The 21167-nt window shown below is 43.9% G+C and overlaps 1 protein-coding gene across 2 annotated transcripts in view; it reads right to left on the bottom strand.

The window, feature by feature from the left end:
* PTCH1 (patched 1) overlaps positions 1-21167 on the bottom strand; it is a 112616-nt gene that overhangs the window by 77656 nt on the left and 13793 nt on the right. For both annotated transcript variants that reach the window (XM_082241493.1, XM_082241492.1), the window contains exon 2: positions 20393-20585. In XM_082241493.1, the coding sequence (XP_082097619.1) occupies positions 20393-20585 (193 nt within the window). The remainder of the gene's footprint in view (positions 1-20392; positions 20586-21167) is intronic.

Here is a 21167-nt window from a genome sequence, read left to right as displayed (position 1 = left end):
TCAGTGTTTCCCAACCGGTGTTCCGCGGCACACTACTGTGCCGTGAGACATTGGCTGGTGTGCCGTGGGAGGGAGGCGGGCGAGTCGGGCGGTGAGAGGCGGCGGCGGCGAGGATCCGCGTCGAGCCGGGGGCAGCTCCGCGGTGGTGTTGCCGAGCGGCGGGGCAGCACGTGCAAAAGGGAGGAGCGCGAGACAGCGGAGGAGGAGGAGGCCGGCATATCCGGGCAGCAGCAGCAACAACAGCAGCAGCAACTCCCGGCGACGGCTCCTCAAGCCCCGCCGCTGCCCCCTCCTCCGCCCGCTATCGCCGCCACCACCACAACAGCCGCCGCCGCCTCAGTTGCCGCCGGCCCTCAGTCCCTCGCTCTGCTGCCTCCTCCCACCCCCAAAGCTTGGAGGTTCCCCGGCAAGGGGGAGGGAAAAAACTTTCACTTTCGTGCGTCCCTCCCGGCGTGACGCTGCGCGCTGACGTCACGGGGCTGTGCTGCGGTGGTGTGCCGCGAGATTTTTTTCCTTAAACAGGTGTGCCGTTGCCCAAAAAAGTTTGGGAAACACTGGCATAGATCTTCATCCCCACCACATAAAGTAGCACCAAAATGATTGCGCTGTTTACACTCACTTATTATGTGTCATTGCATTGATATGCTATGATAACACACATTTCTGCTCTGTCTTTACAACCCTAAGCAGTTAAATTTATATTTAATTGTTCTATTAAAAAAACTTTCCTTTTTTTTAATTAACCGAGCACAATCAGTCTCACGTTTTGCTTTCCAGCATCTCGGTTTCAGTCAATACTTCTTTGCCAGTCCAAAGTATTAATTTATCTGGGCTTTTGCAGCTCCAGAAATCTAGCTGTGCAGCCAAGAACTCAAAACAACACTACAACTACTGTGCTCTTTTCAGAGTAGAGATCTCTCTCCCCCCGCCCTCTTTTTTTTTTTTTTTTTAAGGAGATGGACCACCCTGCTTTCATGGCACAGAGCACTGTTTACATTGCAAGACTCGACTGTGTAATACATCTGGCATTTTTGGGCAGGATTCCTGAGTTAGAGGCCAGAAGCCCTTAAGCAATGATTTAAGGGGAGGGGGGGGGAACCCTACAAGTTGACTTAACAGTGCTCATTCCTGATGTGCCGCACTTCACTTCTGATTATTGACCAAAGAAGCACAAATATGCTGGTTCAGTAAACAAAGGGTGGAAAGGGAGAACAAGTTTCTTTCAGGGATTTTTTTTTTTTAATCATCAATGAATGAAGAAGGGCTTAAAAGTATTTGGGTGTGTGCCACTAAATATGCAACTTGAAAACATCTGCTTCTACTTGTGGATACCTGCTTGGGTATCCATTGTGGGGAGAGGGGAGCTTGTTTTTGTAAAGGTTTGAAAGGCATCACTGGATCAATAAATCTGCAACACAGATACCACCATGGTACATTCCCTGCACCTGTGATCCCTGGTGTATCTGTTCCAATACGCAAAACGCTAATACTTTTTGAAGTTACCAACCCCACCCCCTATAAAAAAACTGGAATGCTCACTTAAATAATAAAAAGACCAGTATGCTCTTATCAACTCAGCAGATCCCTTGCAACAGATCACCAGATGCTCTCTGCATCTCTAATCACCTTCTGCTTTTTCCTAAATTCGATCTCATACGTCCTATCAAAACTAATGAAGAGTGATTGACACGGAGCAAACCTCTCTGCTAAAAAACAAACACAGAGCACAATACATTATTATTATTATTTTACAAAATTAAGTCTCGTTTCAGTGGATATTTAAGCATCTGTTTAAGTCATCCATTGAAATCAAAATACTCAACTTTCTCTCTGGACAGTGTCCTCTGTTTGGAACAGAAGGTGTCCTTCCCTTGGCATACAAAAGTAGCATATAAATCCAGTGCCTCAGCAAAGAGACCTAACTCCTACATAGATTTAGACATCCTTAAGCCCATTGATTTCAAGTCTGTATTGGGTCTAGGTCGGAAGAGACTTGGATAAACTTTGCCAATAAAACAACTTGTGTGCTGGCACACGATATGATAGTATGTTGCTCAATGTAAAAAGGTATAATCAAAATAAGGTGGTAAAGCTGAACATGAGTTTCATCCACCCCTCCATTATACAAATCTACTATGTACCTGAATTCAGTGAAAAGGCTGAATTCACTATGTACCTACCACCTGAGAGTCTCTGCTAAACCTGTTTTACCAGCAAACCTGTTCTATCAGATAATTAGATTTTAAATATCCAGTTGTTTTAGCATTTCCAAAGTTTTTTAGATGGGATTTTGCAATAAAATGCACTGTTGTATTATCTGTAAGGCACTTGTTAAATGGCGAGGCTGTCAGCATTTGGGGGCAATGTGGAACCCAAGGACAAGAAAGTTTCTGTAGCCACATAATCTCAATGGGATGGGCAAGAATTTAGAAATGCAACTCATATCTATGAAGCAAGCAATATACCTCGGACCATGAATTCACAATCTACCCCAAGATGCACAGGGGTAGGGAAGCTGTTGTGGGCACATTAAAGCTGGCATCCTAGTGGACATGGTTTTAGCAGGTCACAGAAAGGTCAGCTTTGAAGGAGAAATCCATATGAAATATAAACATGGCATTGTGAAAACCAGACAAATCTCCCATAGCTTCATCCAGCCAGCACTAATCTAGGCATCAGCTTTGGAGCATAATCTAAACAAAAGGATCAGTCAGTTCAGACATCTGGAAGTTGTCATATTTTGGAGTCTCTTAACAGTTGAGCACATAACCAAAGGATCCAGTTGCACTTTCAAACCTGCTGGTCAAATATACTAGCAGGAATAAACAGAAAAGTACCATAATCTCTGATGCCACCAAACACAACGTTCAGTGATAGCAGGTATCAAGGGAGAGGGCGCATAAGGGTGAGACTGGTAAGGTTGACACCCAACAAGATGTTTTTCATGAGGCTCTGTGGGCAAATCCATGAGATAGAAGACCACTCCATGGAAAGAGAGGAGTCAACCAAGCAGATATTATGCAATTAAATAAGCTCCAGAATCAGATAATAACCAGCTGCTATAACCATCTAAAACTTTAAGTCCCCAGAACTTGTTGGACTACAACTCTCATAATCTCCAAGCAAGCTTAGCCCAATGGGCAGGGATGATGGGATTTGTAGTCCAACAACATCCAGGAACTCAAGGTTGATGGAAAAAAGCTTTAAAAGAGGCTGCAATCATAGCTGTACTTACCTGAGAGCAAGTCCCAGTGAAATCAATACAACATACTTTTGAACGGACAGGGTTAGAGTTAAAGTGTAGATCTCACAATGGAACCTGATCCTCAAAATCATGGCATGATTGGAAACATGCTGCGGGCTCACATTATCCCTCCTACCCTTTGATTCCTGTGGATGCCCTCCTTTACTTTTCAGGTTTTCACTAACCATAGTTTGCCCTGTCATCCAAAGAACAGAAACATAGTTTGTAATCCCATTTCAAACCATGTTTGGAAACCATGAATTGGAGGCAAGGCAAAGTGTGAAGAAAATTGAAACAGGTGAGAGAAAACCAGGAAGTGCTGGTGGGAGGAAACAAGCTAACAGAATGTTCTGGAACTACAAACTATGGTTTGGAGGAGTAGGTTCATGGCATCTGTCCTAGGCAAATAACTGCTCTGTAACTGCAGAGCACTCAAGGATAGAACCACTTATTCAGTCCTTATCAAAATGTCTACAGATGTTTGTATGCGAGTATCTAATCTGTAGCAAACAGTGCAATTCAAAAATTCTTTTTCTGCAAACATTCTGTGGAACGCAAGAATCAAACCAGTAGAGAAAGTAGAGGTCAAGGCAACGTTACTTTTCTCTGTCTTGTAATCAACTATGCATACATTTCAGGAAAAGGACATCAGTGCGTGGATCTGCATAACCCAATCTGTTCCAGAAATTAACCACAGAACACTAGACACTGAAAACAAAAGCAGGATAACTTGTTCAGTTTAAATGATAGCCACCATATCATATTGCAGTTTAACTCCCATTGTCAACTGCTTTCCTGTAACAGAAGCTCAGAGTGGTAAAGCAACTGATCCATTAAAATCACCACCAGAAAACGCAGGCTGGTGCCAATGCAAGTGAACATAAGAACATAAGAGCTCTGCTGGATCACACCAAGGGCACATCTCATACATTGTCCAACTAGGTGGCTATGGGAAGCCTGTAAGGATGGGAGAATGTCTAGCAGCCATTCCTCGGTGGGGTTGTCCAACCTTCTTTTAAAGCCATCCAAAGCGGTCAAAGCAAAGTCCATAGTTTAACTACGTGCTGTGTGAAGTTGCGTTCTTTTGTCGTGTTCTGAATCCTCTGACATTCAGCTTTGTTAGATGACCCAGGTTTCTAGTATTGTGCAAGAAGAAGAACTTCTGTCCAGTTTCTCTGTGCATAATCTTATGCATGCATAATCTTAAACATTTTTGTCACGTCTGCACCTTATCTGCCTTTATTTCTAAACTAAAAAGAACCCAAAGCTGTAACCTTTCCTAACAGGAGAGTTGTTCAATCATTTTATGCATGCACCAGTTGCTGGTGTAGCTCTACAGAGTCTACCTGCCTTGGTGGGGCCGCCACTGAAGGGAAGACCCAAAAGGGTCTCGTCCCTTTGGGGGCTGTACTTCAGGGGTGGAACGAGGGTGTGGGCCAGCTCCCTTGTGCTAAAATTGTGGTTTCAATGGGGATGGGGTCTTAACTTGTGTGGTTGTTACTTATTTGGGGTGGGGGTTGTTTTTAAATTGTTCTTAAGTGTTATATTAGGGACGCAGGTGGTGCTGTGGTCTAAACCACTGAGCCTCTTGGATTTGCCGACAAGAAGGTCGGCGGTTCGAATCCCCACGAAGGGGTAAGCGCCCGTTGCTCGGTCCCAGCTCCTGCCCACCTAGCAGTTTAAAAGCACGCCAAAAAGTGCAAGTAGATAAATAGGCACCACTCCGGTGGGAAGGTAAATGACGTTTCCGTGCACTGCTCTGGTTCCGTGTTCCGTTGCGCCAGAAGCGGCTTAGTCATGCTGGCCACATGACCTGGAAAAACTGTCTGCAGACAAACGCCGGCTCCCTTGACCAGTAAAGCGAGATGAGCGCCGCAATCCCAGAGTCATCTGCAACTGGCCTTAACTGTCAGGGGTCCTTTACCTTTACATTTTTAAGTGTTATATTCTAATTTGTAATGTGTATTTCTGGTTTTTTTGTATTGGTATTTTCTATTTTTATTAGGCTGATTAATATTCTACAGCCTTTTAAATGTGTTTATGGGAGGGGGCATTATTGTTTTGTTGTCTTTGTTTTCACCATCTACTGGTGTTTTTACCTTGTATTTTTATCTTGTCAGCTGCCCTGAGACCTTGTGATGAAGGGTGGTATGTAAATCAAATAAAATGTCTTTACCAGGCTAAAGATACCCAATTCCCTCAACCGTTCCTCATAAGGCTGGGTTTCCAAAGGGCAAAGTCCTGTTCTTGATCTCATGCTGTACTTTCAAAATGCAACCTAAAGTCTGGGAGAATCCCCTGCTCCCCTCTCCATCTCCAGGACTACGGCTGGGCAGGAGGGTGGACGATTCCACAAAAAGCAAAAACAAGGCCTTGTCTCATTTTGGCTCCACACATCCTGGAGGACACCTAGCACTTGGGAACAAAACTGAGAGGCAGAGGCTTGCTGCACGATCAAGCAGCACACACAAGAAAATCCCAGGCTGTCTCTGAACCATGGCAGTCATTCTCCCTGCTTCCCCTGCCACAACTGCATGTTTACTGAGAATTCAGAGTGTTAAGTTGTGGGTGAACATATCAGACGACACAGCGATTCTTCAAACAGCTCTTGTTTATTCACAGGCCAGAACAGAACTGAACTGAAGGGTTCAGTCAGCCTGCTTATATAGAGCTCCAGTACAACGTAACTGTAACAGTTTTTAAAAACTATCCAATCACTGAACGTCACTTTCGATCCCTTATTTGCATAACTATCTACAGTATCCCCCTGCTGGCCCAGGGTGAGAACTTCAGGACATAACACAGAGGATCATCATGCCTGCCAGAGGCTATCTGAGCACACACTGAGCCAAGAGAAATTATGAAACCCAGTTTCTTTGTATTCTCAGGGGCTAGAGGTACCTGACAAGGGTGTGTACCAGTTCTGTTGTGGACCAAACAGTAAGGTGAACTGAGATTATTCAGGGGTCTTTTGAGTTGCTATGATATCTGTATCACCCCCTGACTCAGGTAATGGCCTTCACAAAGCCTTGAGTCACTCTGTTCTGCTATTTTCTGTCCAACAAAACTCTTATGTTTCCAGTATACCTCTATGTTTCTCAATGTCCAAGGACACTGAAGATATGCAAAACGTTGCCTGTGGTGAACTGAAGAGCTTTGGGTTGTTCCTTTTGTTAAAAAATAAATAAAAATCTTTCACTGATCTGCTTTACGTTAAAAACTTCATTTGCTCTGCTTTGAAATAAAAAAAATATTGCAGAGCTCCTCAGGCCTATTGGAGACCTGTAAAATGCTATCAGGGGACACAGCCTCCAAACAGAAAGACTAGTGTGAAGCTGCAAGGTTTTTAAACATGTTCAATTACGAATACACACCACTCTGCCCCCTTAATTACAACAACCCCTATGCCTTTCCCATCAAGGATTGAGGAGGAAAATGAATCCCCTTTAATTTCCCCACAAAAAGCCCCTGTACCAATTTATCTGCAATTTGGCAGACATGATCTACTCTGCAGAGACTCCCGTGACTGTAAATTTCATCCACTTTAGCCTAAAGGAAGAAAATGAGGATGGGAGAATCTGAGAGTTTGATTTTATACAGAACGGCTCATAACTTGGAACACAAATCAACATGGGCCTTCACATCTCCCAGAAAGCCATAACTCTATACTAAACAGAAGCCACAGATAAAATGGCATGGGCCAAGGCTTTATTTTTCTGACAGTGCTCACCGGTACCAAGTCTTGATACCTCCTTTTTTTGCTGCCCATTGCAGCCATTTTGTGCTGGCACCCGCAGCATTTTTATCAGTATGAGTACTGGGACCTCATTTTTTATCCAAAACACCACCAGTGGGAACAGTGGAAAGATCAGTGATCAGTTCCTAAAAATGATGCTTATCATCTAACCCAGGGGTCAGCAAACTTTTTCAGCAGGGGGCCGGTGCACTGTCCCTCAGTCCTTGGGGGGGGGCGGACTATATTTTTTTGGGGGGGGGGAATGAACTAATTCCTATGCCCCACAAACAACCCAGAGATGCATTTTAAAGCACACATTCTTCTCATGTAAAAACACCAGGCAGGCCCCACAAATAACCCAGGGATGCATTTTAAATAAAAGGACACATTCTACTCATGTAAAAACACACTGATTCCCAGACCGTCTGTGGGCCGGATTTAGAAAGCGATTGGGTCAGATCCAGCCCATGGGCGTTAGTTTGCCTACCCACGGCCTAACCCTAATTGCTTTACTTTCACATCTTGCCCCGAAATCACCTCTCCAGGACCAGCTCCACCTCACTTCCAGAACTCCTTGCATCTCTTCTCACATGTCCTCGCTTGCACTGCAATATACCCTTGCAAGCCAAAACTGCTTTCCTTTTCCCAACCCAGACAGCCTGAACATCTTTTATCATCCAAGTCTTCTACACTGGTCAAACTGTAAAATATACCCTCTCCTCTGCTGCAGTATAAAAAAAGGTAAAGGGGACCCCTGACCATTAGGGGCTGCGGTGCTCATCTCGCTTTATTGGCCAAGGTAGCTGGCGTACAGCTTCCAGGTCATGTGGCCAGCATGACTAAGCCACTTCTGGCGAACCAGAGAAGCATGGAAACACCGTTTACCTTCCCGCCGGAGCGGTACCTATTTATCTACTTGCACTTTGACGTGCTTTCAAACTGCTAGGTGGGCAGGAGCAGAGACCGAGCAATGGGAGCTCACCCCATCGCGGGGATTCAAACCGCCGACCTTCTGATTGGCAAGTCCTAGGCTCTGTGGTTTAACCCACAGCACCACCCGCATCCCTTCTGCTGCAGTATACTGATCCCCATTTGCCTATACTCTGCATACTCCTGTATACCTGCACTGGTAGTTTAAAAGGCACCGGAGAGAAGCTGATGCAGAAGTACACAGCAGCAGCTGACCTGCTACTTTTTATACCAAAAAGGGAGTTGACTTCTCAGTCATTAAGACGGTTCAGTAACTTGTGTAACACCGGTCCTGAAAGACCTGAATTGGCTCCTAGTATGTTTCTGAGCACAATTCAAAGTGTTGGTGCTGACCTTTAAAGCCCTAAATAGCCTCAGCCCAGTATACCTGAAGGAGCGTCTCCACCCCAATCATTGAACCTGCACCTGGGCCTTCTGGCGGTTCCTCACTGCGAGAAGCGAAGTTACATGGAACCAGGCAGAGGGCCTTCTCAGTAGTGGCACCCACCCTATGGAACGCCCTCCCACCAGATGTCAAGGAAATAAACAACTATCTGACTTTCAGAAGACATCTGAAGGCAGCCCTGTTTAGGGAAGTTTTTAATGTTTGATGTTTTATTGTGTTTCTACTATTCTGCTGGGAGCCACCCAGAGTGGCTGGATTATTATTATGCTTCTGATTATTTTGCTGTTTTGCTCATTTGGAAGTTTATTTTGCAGGCATCATTTTTGCCATGATACACCTTGTGGTCGCTCTCATTTTGGGGGAGCTCCCAGAGTGGCTGGGGAAACCCAGCCAGATGGGTGGGGTATAAATAATAAATTATTATTATTATTATTATTATTATTATTATTATTATTAAGTGTAGTAGAGGTGCCACTGATCACACTGGAAACACCCAAGGGCTTGATGCTTGACATCCCGTGAAATTTTACTTCCACATCATCTGTGAACAGCTTGAATAAACTATGCTCTTGTAAACCAGGATTATTACCCTATTAGATTATGAAGAATGCTCTCTGGCAACACAATGTACCGTTTCCATACATACATAATTATATTTGTATGCTGCCTTTCCACAGTTCCAACCATGCTCAAGGCGGCTTACAACATGAAAAAAGACATAACTGAAACATAACAAAAGTAGTCATAAGCAATAAATAAAAACATTAAAAATACACAACCAAACTGGACAATTCCCGCATCAATTATCAGATATAAAATAAAGATACCAACAGCAACAACCCCTTCCAACAACATACCAAACAACAGCCTAGCCCAAGAGTCCGCTCGGCAGCCTCAGCTTTTGTAGCTGGAGTCAGTCCAGGCTCCGCCCTCCCAGTCCTGATAGAAAAAGGCCTGCAAGGCAGGGAGCAGGTCTTCCAGGACTCACAGCCAAGAGGGCATTGTATCAAATCTGATACCTTAACATGCAATCAAACCCAGTAAATTAATTGAAATATTTGTGTAAAAATTCCTGTTGCAACTGGAAGTTGGCAACGCTTAGGAAATAAATACCACAGTCTTCTCCACTCTTAGAGCCAAGTTTGCCATCATCCCTGCATTGTGTAAGGGTGTGAAGAAAACCAAATGGGTAAGCTACAAAATGCTATAGTCAACATGGTGCCCTCCATATATTAAGACTCCAACTCCCATAAGCCTCAGCTAGCATGGCCAATAGTCAGTAATAACTTGAGTTTTAGTCTATTAAGATCTGGAGGGTACCATGTTAGCTATCCTTGGTACAAATGAATCTGTTATTGTAATTTAGCAATAAAGTCAATTATATGCACAAATCTGCTTGAATGTTAGCACAGCTAATTCATATAAAAGAAGACCCAAAACATTCCATTCGCAATAGAATAATGAAATATACCATACCTTTCTGAAATCGAAGAGCACCTAAGCCACTTCCATACTTCATATGTCAAGCTCAGGTACTCAAGAATCATTTGGACAAATGGTTAGCAGCCAATGATGGAAGAACAACATAAAGTATTCCCTTGGTCTTGCCCTACCAACAGCTCTTATATAAACTTACCTAGATGTATCTAAAACTGGTACACGTTCACTGTGGAGCACAAATGCGCACAGAATCTCATCCAGCCCTCTTTCATGCATCCTGCTAAGCTCCTAACTACAACCTCCCTTAATGTTGCAATTGCTAAGCAGCCCAATGCTTAAGGGTACGGCACCAGTTTCTCATTTTTATTAAACCTTTGTATTGCCCACCCATCCCCAAAAAGGTCCTTGGGTAGGTTACAAAGCAGAAAAGAACAATGTCACGATTGATACTAATTTTAAAAACAACCTAAGAGTCACTAACAGAGAGACAATGTAGAATTACTTTCAAAGGGTAAAAGGTAAAGGTAAAGGTACCCCTGCCCGAATGGGCCAGTCTTGACAGACTCTGGGGTTTGTGCGCCCATCTCACATCTATAGGCCGGGGGCCAGCGCTGTCCGGAGACACTTCCGGGTCACGTGGCCAGCGTGACAAAGCTGCATCTGGCGAGCCAGCGCAGCACACGGAACGCCGTTTACCTTCCCGCTGGTAAGCGGTACCTATTTATCTACTTGCACCCGGGGGTGCTTTCGAACTGCTAGGTTGGCAGGCGCTGGGACCGAGCAGCGGGAGCGCACCCCGCCGCGGGGATTCGAACTGCCGACCTTTCGATCGGCAAGCCCTAGGCGCTGAGGCTTTTACCCACAGCGCCACCCGCGTCCCTATCAAAGGGTAACCAAGCATAATCCCCAAAAGGTTGGACAAAAGGGTCTCCTTAGCATGCCCTGTAAATCTATAGAATTGGCACCAGGTACACATCTGAAAGGCAGGGAGTTTTGGAGTCTGGGTGCCACCACAGATAAGGCCCTTTTGCACACAAACACCCCACAAATCTCTAGGTGGTATTGTTAGCCTCCCTTGCTGATCCTAGCTCCCAGATTGGTTTCAGTTCTTTGAAGATAGATATTTGCCTAATATCCCAAAATAAGAAAATTTAATGACTTGTCTAGAATAAAATGCATAAATTAGCATCTATTATCACTTAGCTACAAGAGACAGAACATGCACCAATTTAGCATGTGCACCAATTAACTGCAGCTAGGATGCGTTTATTTTTTCTTAGAAGTTATTCTAGATCAGTAGTGGGGAACTGTTCCCTTCCTCCCTGGACAGCTTTATCACACTTCTTTTTCTGTAGCTACAGGGCAAACTCTTATGCAATGCCAAAGACAAAGCACACAAAAAGAGGGTGTTCATTTGCATGTGCTGATTGATATGTATAGCTGCAAAACTAGGAAAAAAATCACTATAATTTAAATAGAAAGACTGTGACCAGGGGATTTCTGTGCTAGCTCAGTGATGCTGACAGACAACTCCAAGGTCTCTGACCTTCCTTCTTAGAGTTTTTATATTTTAAAAGCATTTGGACTAGACAGCCCTTTAAATAGAGGACTGTCCTTCAACTTTAAATTAGGGAACAGTCCCCTTTAAAGTAGGGCACGTTACCACCCGTTATTGGACACCGACACAAACGTATTGTTTCTGATCACAGGTGACAATCTTTTATCCAGCTTTTTGAGATAGTCATTTGAGTACCTTAAGAGTCGATAGATTTTAATAGGCAATTCCCAATATCATACAGGTGGATCCAAATATCATTCAGTGGTCCCTCAGGATGCGAATGGGATCCGTTCCGGAGCCCCATTCGCATCCTGAATAGAATGTAAGACGCGTTAGCAGGTCGCGTTTTGCCGCTTCCGCGCATGCACGTGGTGTCATTTTGAGCATCTGCGTATGCACGAGCGACGAAACCTGGAAGTAATGCACTGCATTACTTCTGGGTTGCCGCGGAGCGTAACTTGAAAACGCTTAACATGAAGCACATTCAACCCGAGGTATGACTGTATGTTGGATTCGGACAGGGCTGAGGGGCGCTGTGGCCCTCCAGATCTTACTGAACTCACAATTCTCATCAGCCCTATGCAGCATGGTCACTATTAAGGGACGAAGGGAGTTGTAGTTAACCAATATCTGGAGAGCCAAATGTCCCTTACCCATGAAAGAGGAGCTACAAAGTGTGACAGTGACATTGCAATCCTCTGCATGTTTACTTAAAAGGAGACCCTCCTACTGTGTCCAGTGGGGATCACTCCCTAGCAGGTGTTTACGATTGCAGCTGGACCTAAATGCAAACTTGGGAGATATAGAGAGGAAATGAAATACAGTGGTACCTCGGGTTACATACACTTCAGGTTGCACACTCCACTAACCCAGAAATAGTGCTTCAGATTAAGAACTTTGCTGCGGGATAAGAACAGAAATTGTGCTCCGGCGGTGCAGCAGCAGCAGCAAGAGGCCCCATTAGCTAAAGTGGTGCTTCAGGTTAAGAACAGTTTCAGGTTAAGAACAGACCTCAGGAATGAATTAAGTACTTAACCTGAGGTACCACTGTATTCGGAGTGGCATCTTTAAGACCAAGAAAAGGGTATCTATCCAAGACACTGCCAAGAAGTGATTCAGGAGAAAGACACTCAGTACCAGTAGGTTTACAGAAGTCCAAGTGTGCTGGTGCAAACTGGAAAGTAAGAAAAGGACATTACAAGAATGATTTTGAGAACTGCTTCGTTTGGGTCTCCGATTTCCCCGCCTCCTTTTTTCCTCTGAGAACTTGCCCACCAGGTGGGTCTTTGCAACCCTTATATAAATATTTCAACTCTAATAGCTTTAAACAGACTTCACTTTGGAGTCTGGATGATCTTAAAACTCATTCAAACTTTATTCTCACAATGAAGTTTGAATTAGGATTTTGCAAGTTTATATTTCACTTGCAGTAGGCTTCAAGGGCATGGTATCTTCTGACACTGCCTTCCCTAGTATTCCAACAGACATTACATGAAACAGACTGGTCGCTAATATAAATACTGACAATTTCTTGAGAGGCAATAATTTTCAAAAAGCTTCAACAACAAAAAATAAAGTGTCTTTATTGCCAACGGCCAGGGACATCTATTTTAAGTCATTTGAAGTATTCACCTTATTTGGCCAATATTGTTCAGCATATTCAAACTTTCAACCATGAAAAGAGAGAGGAGGGAAAGAAGCTGCTACTCTGAATGTACTCTTTTCAGTTTAGAGGTCAGGAACTGCTGGCCCTCCCAAAAGAAAGAGATGAGGTGGGAAGAGGGGAGAGATGAAGCTGTGGTAATAGGACTTAACAGGGAAGACTGGTAGGGCAAAGGAATTATGAAACTGTCCCCACTGCCCTGGCTTCTCAGACTCTGGCCTGGTTCCCATAACATGGTAAGCCAGCTATGGCTTACAGGTATGGCACAAACCTGCCTTGCTCTTCCCTAATTCCTTTAGATCAGCACGGTTCGGCAGCTAATCCTAGGTCTGGCTCAGCGTGATGTCAAAACCCAGGATTGTGGTTAAGCTCTTTCCTCTTTAAACACAATCTGTAGTCAAGAATAGACTTTAAGGAGTAAGAGTTTATCCACAATCCCGGATTCAGACGACGTGCTAAGACAAACCTTGGCTTAGCTACCATGCTTTGCTGAGCTAGAAGAACCGGGGAGGAGGAAAAGTGGCCAAAATCTTTGCCCCAGAAGCCAGATGAACCATTATGTTCAAACATGGCCCCTATCTCACTCTGACGAAACCAACTGCTGACCACTGTTAAAGAAAGTGGCTCAAGGACAGCAATCTAGACCATCTGAAGCAAAATTCTCTGCACACTGCCTTGGGAAACCAATGAGAATTTCTTCAGAGTTAACACGCACAGGATGGGACTATTAATGTGAACAGTCCCATAAGTTTCAGAGACGCTAGCGTGTCTTTGAGGAGGGAAGTCCTACTCCTTCTACGCAAGATCATACTCTATATGCTTGGAACAATTAATGTACACAACCCCACACAATTATTGGATCAGAATCCCTACTTCACCCAACAGCAGGAATTTTAGAAAGGTGATGGAAGTCCACCCTTTTGGCAACCCCATGAATACAGCATTCTTTTGTTAAGGTCTAACGAAGACTCTCAAAGATGAGCGCTGCACACTATACAGAAGCAAAGGGGAAAGAAGCAGAGGTTATGCTTCCTCTTTTCAGACTTCTGGCGCTATGTGCAAAGGAGTAACTTGCCCTTTCTCCCTTGCTGAAATAATCTGGGGCCATGCCTGTCCTAAGTGATTCTCAATACACAATTTACGTGATAGTCACATAGTCAAAACCCAGTGCTTTTTTCTAAAAAAAATGTTTAGGGGTACTCTCATTTTCTTACACATATTGAAATACTGCCCCTCAATGAGGCCAAACTTAGATTCACAAAATGTTTAGGGGTATGTGTACCCCTGTGTACCCCCAGGGAAAAAGCACTGTCAAAACCCATTGGGTTCAATGGCGGATGGGATTGCCAATATCATTTTCCTGGAACCTCGTCCCCCACCCTTTATTTTTTTAATTTGCCACATGCATAAAACTGAACGCGTACAAATTAAACACACATAAATTGTGGGCTCACGGTATTCAGCTTTAGTCCAATTCTACTACAGTTATACCACAGTACTGTGTATTTAAAGCACAAATCCTCGTTCTTTTATTTAGATACCGACATTATCTTCCTTCATATTACATGATAATTAACCACACTCTGAGCAGGGGCCATTGAGAGCATATCCAAAACAAGTTATACGGTGGCTTATACAAAAGGGGGCAGGCTTGGAAAATACAGTAGCCCCCATGATCCATTGTAATGGATTGCTTTGAAGTCATTTCTGCACCGGTAAAGTACTTTTTATCCTCCCAGTTCCTCCTCCTGACCTCTCCCATAATTTGCCCAACCTGCCCTTTAATTTGCCCGACCAAAGGTGGCAGCCCTACAGCCACCCCAGGTTCCCCATTTCTGACTTACGCAATGAAAGAACCAGATTTTTCAAGCTAGCGTCTCCTACTCTGTTTTTCATTTGGTACTCTCCTCTGTTTATACTTTTACCCATGGAAATATGCAACTGCTACTCATCTAGTTTATTTGCATATCAGTCCTGTTCATGGCCATAATATTTATATAGTACTCTTTACTGAGGACAATGCCACCAGGCTTTTTGCTGTTGCTGCCTATGGCTCAGTGGGATAAAAGGAACGAGAGCCAATTTAAAAAGCTAAAGTGCCTGCTTGTTTTAATTAACCCTCCTAGAATCATATGAACCTCTAAATTTAGAGTTACAATTTTTATATTGGGTGTCATATTGAGATTTAATAAACTTCATAAAATGTAGTGCTTAAGTGTATTTGATAACAAAAAATATATATGTTGAGGTCAACTTCATTTAACTTTGATAGTAGAAAGCCAAGATGGGTTGGGGAGAGATTCTTCCCTCAGTAACATAAAAGGAAGTCAGAACAGTGGCAAACCAAGCAGTTACTTTATATCATATTTTTTCTTCTTCTCCCAGGAGTAATATTTATATTATGCATTCAATCACGGAGGAATTGTCACTGCAGTAATCAGGAGGTTGCAGGCATTAAACTGTCAGGAGAAGTAGGTGGTAAGAGATGGGACCATCAATCATAGAGGATAGATTACGTGTGTCAGCCAAGACAAGACGACTTCAGACCTAAATCCACGCGCATTCTTGTAAGCCCAATTGCAGTCAACTAGATTTATGAACATGCAAATGAGTTCAGGCCCACAGCCTAAAATAGCTGGAAACAGAATTTTTCAACATCTAGTCAAAAGTTGTGGATATTCACGTGCTGCAAATGAAGAACTGAACGAACTGACTGTACAGTGGTACCTCAGGTTAAGTACTTAATTCGTTCTGGAGGTCCGTTCTTAACCTGAAACTGTTCTTAACCTGAAGCACCACTTTAGCTAATGGGGCCTCCCGCTGCCACTGCGCTACCGGAGCTTGATTTCTGTTCTTATCCTGAAGCAAAGTTCTTAACCTGAAGCACTATTTCTGGGTTAGCGGAGTCTGTAACCTGAAGCATATGTAACCCGAGGTACCACTGTATAGGCTCTGCTGAAGGACTCCCAATGAAAAGCAGAGACTAAAAAAGCTGATGAAGAGCCCCATTTTGATCAGCCTCTGAAGGCATAGGCTTCCACATTGCAACACCTAAGAAGTGTTCCACCAGATCAGACTGTCTAGTCCTGTATCTTGTTCCTTACAGTGGCCAACCAAATGCTTCTGGAATATTCCAAGGAGGGCATGAAGACAATAACCCTCAGGAAGCCGGAGAGGACCCTTGGGGCAGTTCCCCCCTTTATCCACCCTTCCCTGTGCCCTGAAGCGAGTGAAGCACAACGAACTTATGCCATCAACTTCAGCTGGCCAGACCATCAGCTGGCCTGACAGAATTGTCACTTGGCATCTTACGCCATTTATTTGTTTTGCTATTTTAAAATTTTAAAGCCTTGGCAGAAAGGTGGTATAAAAATAAAATAAGTACATGAAATAAATACAATAGTATTCATTGATAGACCCATCCTTAATTCATCTGTCTAAACGGCTTTCACAGCTAACAGCCTCCTCGCCATGTTCATTTATGAAATTCCCTGCCATTATTTAGTTCTGCTGTTATGTAAAGCAATACTTCACTTTGTCTGCTCTTATCTTCTGCCAGTCAGTTTCATTGGATGAACTCAAGTCGTAGTATTATGAGAGAAGGAAAGAAACTTCTCTTTATCACCTGCTTCACGCCATGTCCAATTTCATAACCCTATACCACACCTCCATATTAGCCACTATTTTCCTCAACTGAAAATCTCCAAGTATTGTAGCTTCCCCTCAAAGGGATGGTGCCCTGATCATTTTCATAGCCCTTTTCTGCTTTTTTCTCTAGCTGTATGATATCCTTTTGGGGTTGTGGCAACCAGAACAGCACAGAATATTCCAACACATTTGACCACATCATAGATTTGTACAAGGACATTCCAGTATTGACAGTTTTGTTTCTGATCCCTTCGCTAGTGATCTCCTAAATGGAATTTGCCTTTTTCACAGTCACAGCTCACAAAGTTGACATCCACAGCGAGCTATTCCTATTAATCTATTTGCTGGTTGACTACTTCAAGTTCAGACCCCATCAGCATATATGCCAGTATATATGCCGTGTCAAGATTATTTGCCTTGAGGTGAATCACTTTACACTTACTGATATTGAACTGTTTTTGGCATTTTACTGCCTATTCACCAAGTTTGGAGGGATTGTTTTGGAGCCCTTCATAGTCTGCTTGGGCTTTTACCACCCTGAATAATTCGGTATCGCCTGCAACCTTGGACACCTCCATACTCATCCTTATCTCTAGACAATATCCGAAAAAGTTAAAAGCACCAGTCGCAACAGAGATTATTTGGGAAGTAATTTCTCGTGTTCACAGAGCTCCCAAATGTTATGTCCATTATGTTTCCAACCCCTTTAAACATACAGGCCCAGTAAGACACCCCCCATGTGTTTGCCAAAATGGATGAGCTGTAGCTCGGTGGTACAATACAGGCTTGGCAAGCAAAAAAGACTCTTTCCTTGAGAAAGAGTCCTTTCTGAAATCCTGGAGAGTCACTACAAGGGAAAATTGGCAATACTCAAGTCGGCGGACCAATGGTCTTAGCCAGGCTTCCTCAACCTCGGCCCTCCAAATGTTTTGAGACTACAATTCCCATCATCCCTGACCACTGGTCCTGTTAGCTAAGGATCATGGGAGTTGTAGACCAAAAACATCTGGAGGGCCGAGGTTGAGGAAGCCTCATCTTAGCTTCCTATGTTCCAGAGTGTTCATGCATTCTGTCCACACAAACATGCGCTTGGCCAAACTTGGCCCTCCAGCTGTTTTGGGACTGCAATTCCCATCATCCCTGTCCACTGGCCCTGTTAGGGATGATGGGGGTTGTAGTCCCAAAACAGCTGGAGGGCCAAGTTTGGCCATGCCTGGTAAGACAACTTTATTCACTACCTGCCCTCATATACCCAGGATTGTGTTGGCTATAGGATATTGAAGCAACCAGGAAGTCCTAACTGTTGTATTGTGGTGTAGCTATTTAGAGCGTCAGGCTAGTATCCAGGAGGCCAAGGTTCAAATCCCCACTTGGCCATGAAGCTCACTGGGTGACCATGAACCAGTCACTGCCTCTCAGCCTAACCTACCTCACAGGGCTGTTGTGGGATTGAATGAGGAGGGGGGAGAACCATGCGTGCCCCCTTGAACTCCTTAGAGAGAAAGGGTGGGATATAAATGGAATAAATTAATGTCCTTTCCCACAAGTAAGTGGTTCACAATCACATTAAGGTTTCCTTTTCAATTAAAAACTTGATGTAGCCCCAGTGGCGTAGCGTGGGTTGTCAGCACCCGGGGCAAGGCAAGTAATTTGTGCCCCCTAACCCGTGGATTTGCGCCCCCTAACCCTAACCCCCAGATGTTGCGCCCGGTGCGGCTGGCCCCCCCCGCACCCCCACGCTACGCCACTGTGTAGCCCCCCCCAATTGTCATCAGGAACACAACATACAGGAAAGGGAGTTTTAAGTGAGAGTTGCCCCCTTGTGTGGTGATCAATGTAAGAAAAAAAAACTCTCATTGGCATCAATGAGATCCGCAATGCTAAATGTGGGAGGGGAAAACGTTTCCCACTGATATTGTGGCCGGGAAGGCAAGATTTGAGCCTCCTTCTCCATGGACTGCATTCCTGAGGTAAATTCCTATAAACACACCAGTGTTTTAATTTTAGAAATCCCGTTATATGATTGCTAATCACTTTGTTAGTGTAATGTGTAGTTGGGTCCCGAGTTATTATTTCTAGAACTGACTATGGTCACTGTACATCACTTACAGGCCCTGCAATACGCTGCAGATAACATTACATGAACATACAAATAAATTTTCTTTATGCTTGAAATTCCACAAGCATTAAGATTTGTTTTCTAAAGGCTCTTAGGTTGTTCCTGCTAAAGACAGCAGTATGTTTGGCACTGGAATCGATAAAACAGGATTGGGGTATATGTTGCCCTCCATATCTTGCTGGTCCCAACGTCTCTGACCATTGGGCATGCTAGCTGGGGCAGATGAGATTTGGAGTCCATCAATATCTCGAGGGCCAACTCTGTTGTAAAAGTACACTTCATCTCTCATCTCCTCACTCTTCATGAAGCAAGCCAGGCTTCCTTCTTTCATCTGAGGTCGGATGATGAGTGGGAAGAATTAAATGAATCAATGTTTTCTGAACATGAATATAGCCGTGGTTATTCTAAAGGCCACCACATTACCAAAGGTAAACCAGAAACTCCTTCACCAATCATTTTAGTTGTATTAGTATTAAACACTAGGCCTGCCACAGTGCATCTACTCACCAAACTAGACCTATTTTACCCAAAGCAGGGCTGCATTCTCGCTTGGGAACGAAGCTCAAGACAAACCTGTTTCTGAATAAACTGCTTAGTCTATACACTTTCTTCCCAACATGTTTTTTTAAAAGAAAAAATGTTATTCACACCAAATACCTAGGTTTTGGGTACCTCTGAGGAAAGCATCCCTTTTTAAAACAAAAACAAACCAAAAAACAGCAATGGAAACCTTCAGTGAATAAGGGCATCCAAAACACTAACCAATCCATTTATCAAATGCCACTCAGGAAAATCAGATAAATTACACATACACAGACACACATTTTCCACATTGTTCAAAAAGCAGTTGTTCAACAACTAACATTAAAAAGTTTATCTTGTTTTTTTAAAAAACCATTGCCTTTAAAAACAACAAGCCCCCCCTTAACTTTCCCCCCTCCCCGCACCGGAGATCAGTAATCTGCTTTGCAAACATTCCAACCTAGTTCCAGTCTGTGCTTCACTTTTCCATTTTTTTTTTACCTTGAGACAAATGTTTTTCCCCCTCAAAGCTGAAAGCTGTCCAAAAAAACAGGACCACACACAAGCACTGCCCTACCGAGAGCTGTGCTGATCACGTTCCTCCTGTTCCTGCTGCTGCTGCTGCTAAGGACACACACACACACACAAAATGGCGGAGGGGGTGGGCTGCTTTCCAGACAGACTTTCCTTTCATGCACTTGAGAGGAAAGAAATAGTCAACTCACACAACCAACCCCCTGCCCTAACACCATGATCTCCTCCTCGCAGGACACACAGGCAGAGACAGAAGGAGATTGTTGCAGACTTGTGGGGTACCCAGCGAGTCTCCCTTCTCTGTCTCTCCTTTTTCACCACACACTGTAGCCCCCCTTCCCGCTCCCCCCTCCATTTGCACCTCCCAAAACATTACCCTCCAGAATAGATTACAACTTGTGTACAGTCCATCTGGCCTGCAGCCAGCAGGGGCCGAACAATGAACTATTCCCCCCTTGGTGAGAGGAAGAAACCCACACACACCCCGCTCCAAAAAATAAACTTCAATTTCAGCAGGAAAAAAAAAGCAATAAGGCTACGGATCAATCCTTACCTTCCACCCAGAGCTCCTCCACATTGGTTTCGAGATTGGCTGCTCTTAATCCCACAGCAAAAGCCCCGAATATCAGAAGGCCAACCACCAAAAATTTCCCACAGTTTTTCTGAATGTAACAGCCCAGTTTAAATAACAGTCTCTGAAACTTTGCTCTTAGCCACAGTGGTGATTTTCTTCCAGTAGCCTTTCCCTGTAAGGCAAGGAAAGGTTTTGTGAATGAAGAGCCTGTGGAGAATCACACACCACACACACTGTGGCGAATTATTGCCAATAAAGAACATAATATACCCACACAAAACAATGAGCATTTTTTTTTCAAGCATCACAACGTGACAGTAACTTGACAGGCCAAGGTATTAGGCAGTCACCTCTACAAAATATTTCCACACACACACATACATACATACATACACACACACAGTTGCTCACGTACAAAACAAAATACATTGTGAGGGTGGGCTTTCTTTTTTTTAGCTGATAACTACCCTGTTCATAAATCAGTTCAGAATGCTGGATTACATCACAACTGGAATTGTATAAATGTACACACTCCTTTATCTAAAGCAGCCTAGTCCCTTGCCTTCTCCCTAAAAAAAGCCACTCGAATAATAATAATAATAAGTCAGTAAAGCAGACATGGAGCATGTGATTTTCAACAGACCTGTCAAGGGGTGGGGGTGGGGGGAGGGGGGAGGGGAGAGAGAAAGAACATTTTCCTGTCCTGTCCTGAGGGGCTTTATGGGGTGGGTGGCAAGAGGAGCCTACTTAATCA

This window comes from Podarcis vaucheri (assembly GCF_965113315.1).
Source record: "Podarcis vaucheri genome assembly, chromosome: 11".
Classification (NCBI taxonomy): domain Eukaryota; kingdom Metazoa; phylum Chordata; class Lepidosauria; order Squamata; family Lacertidae; genus Podarcis; species Podarcis vaucheri.
This window is presented reverse-complemented; position numbering and strand designations above follow the sequence as displayed.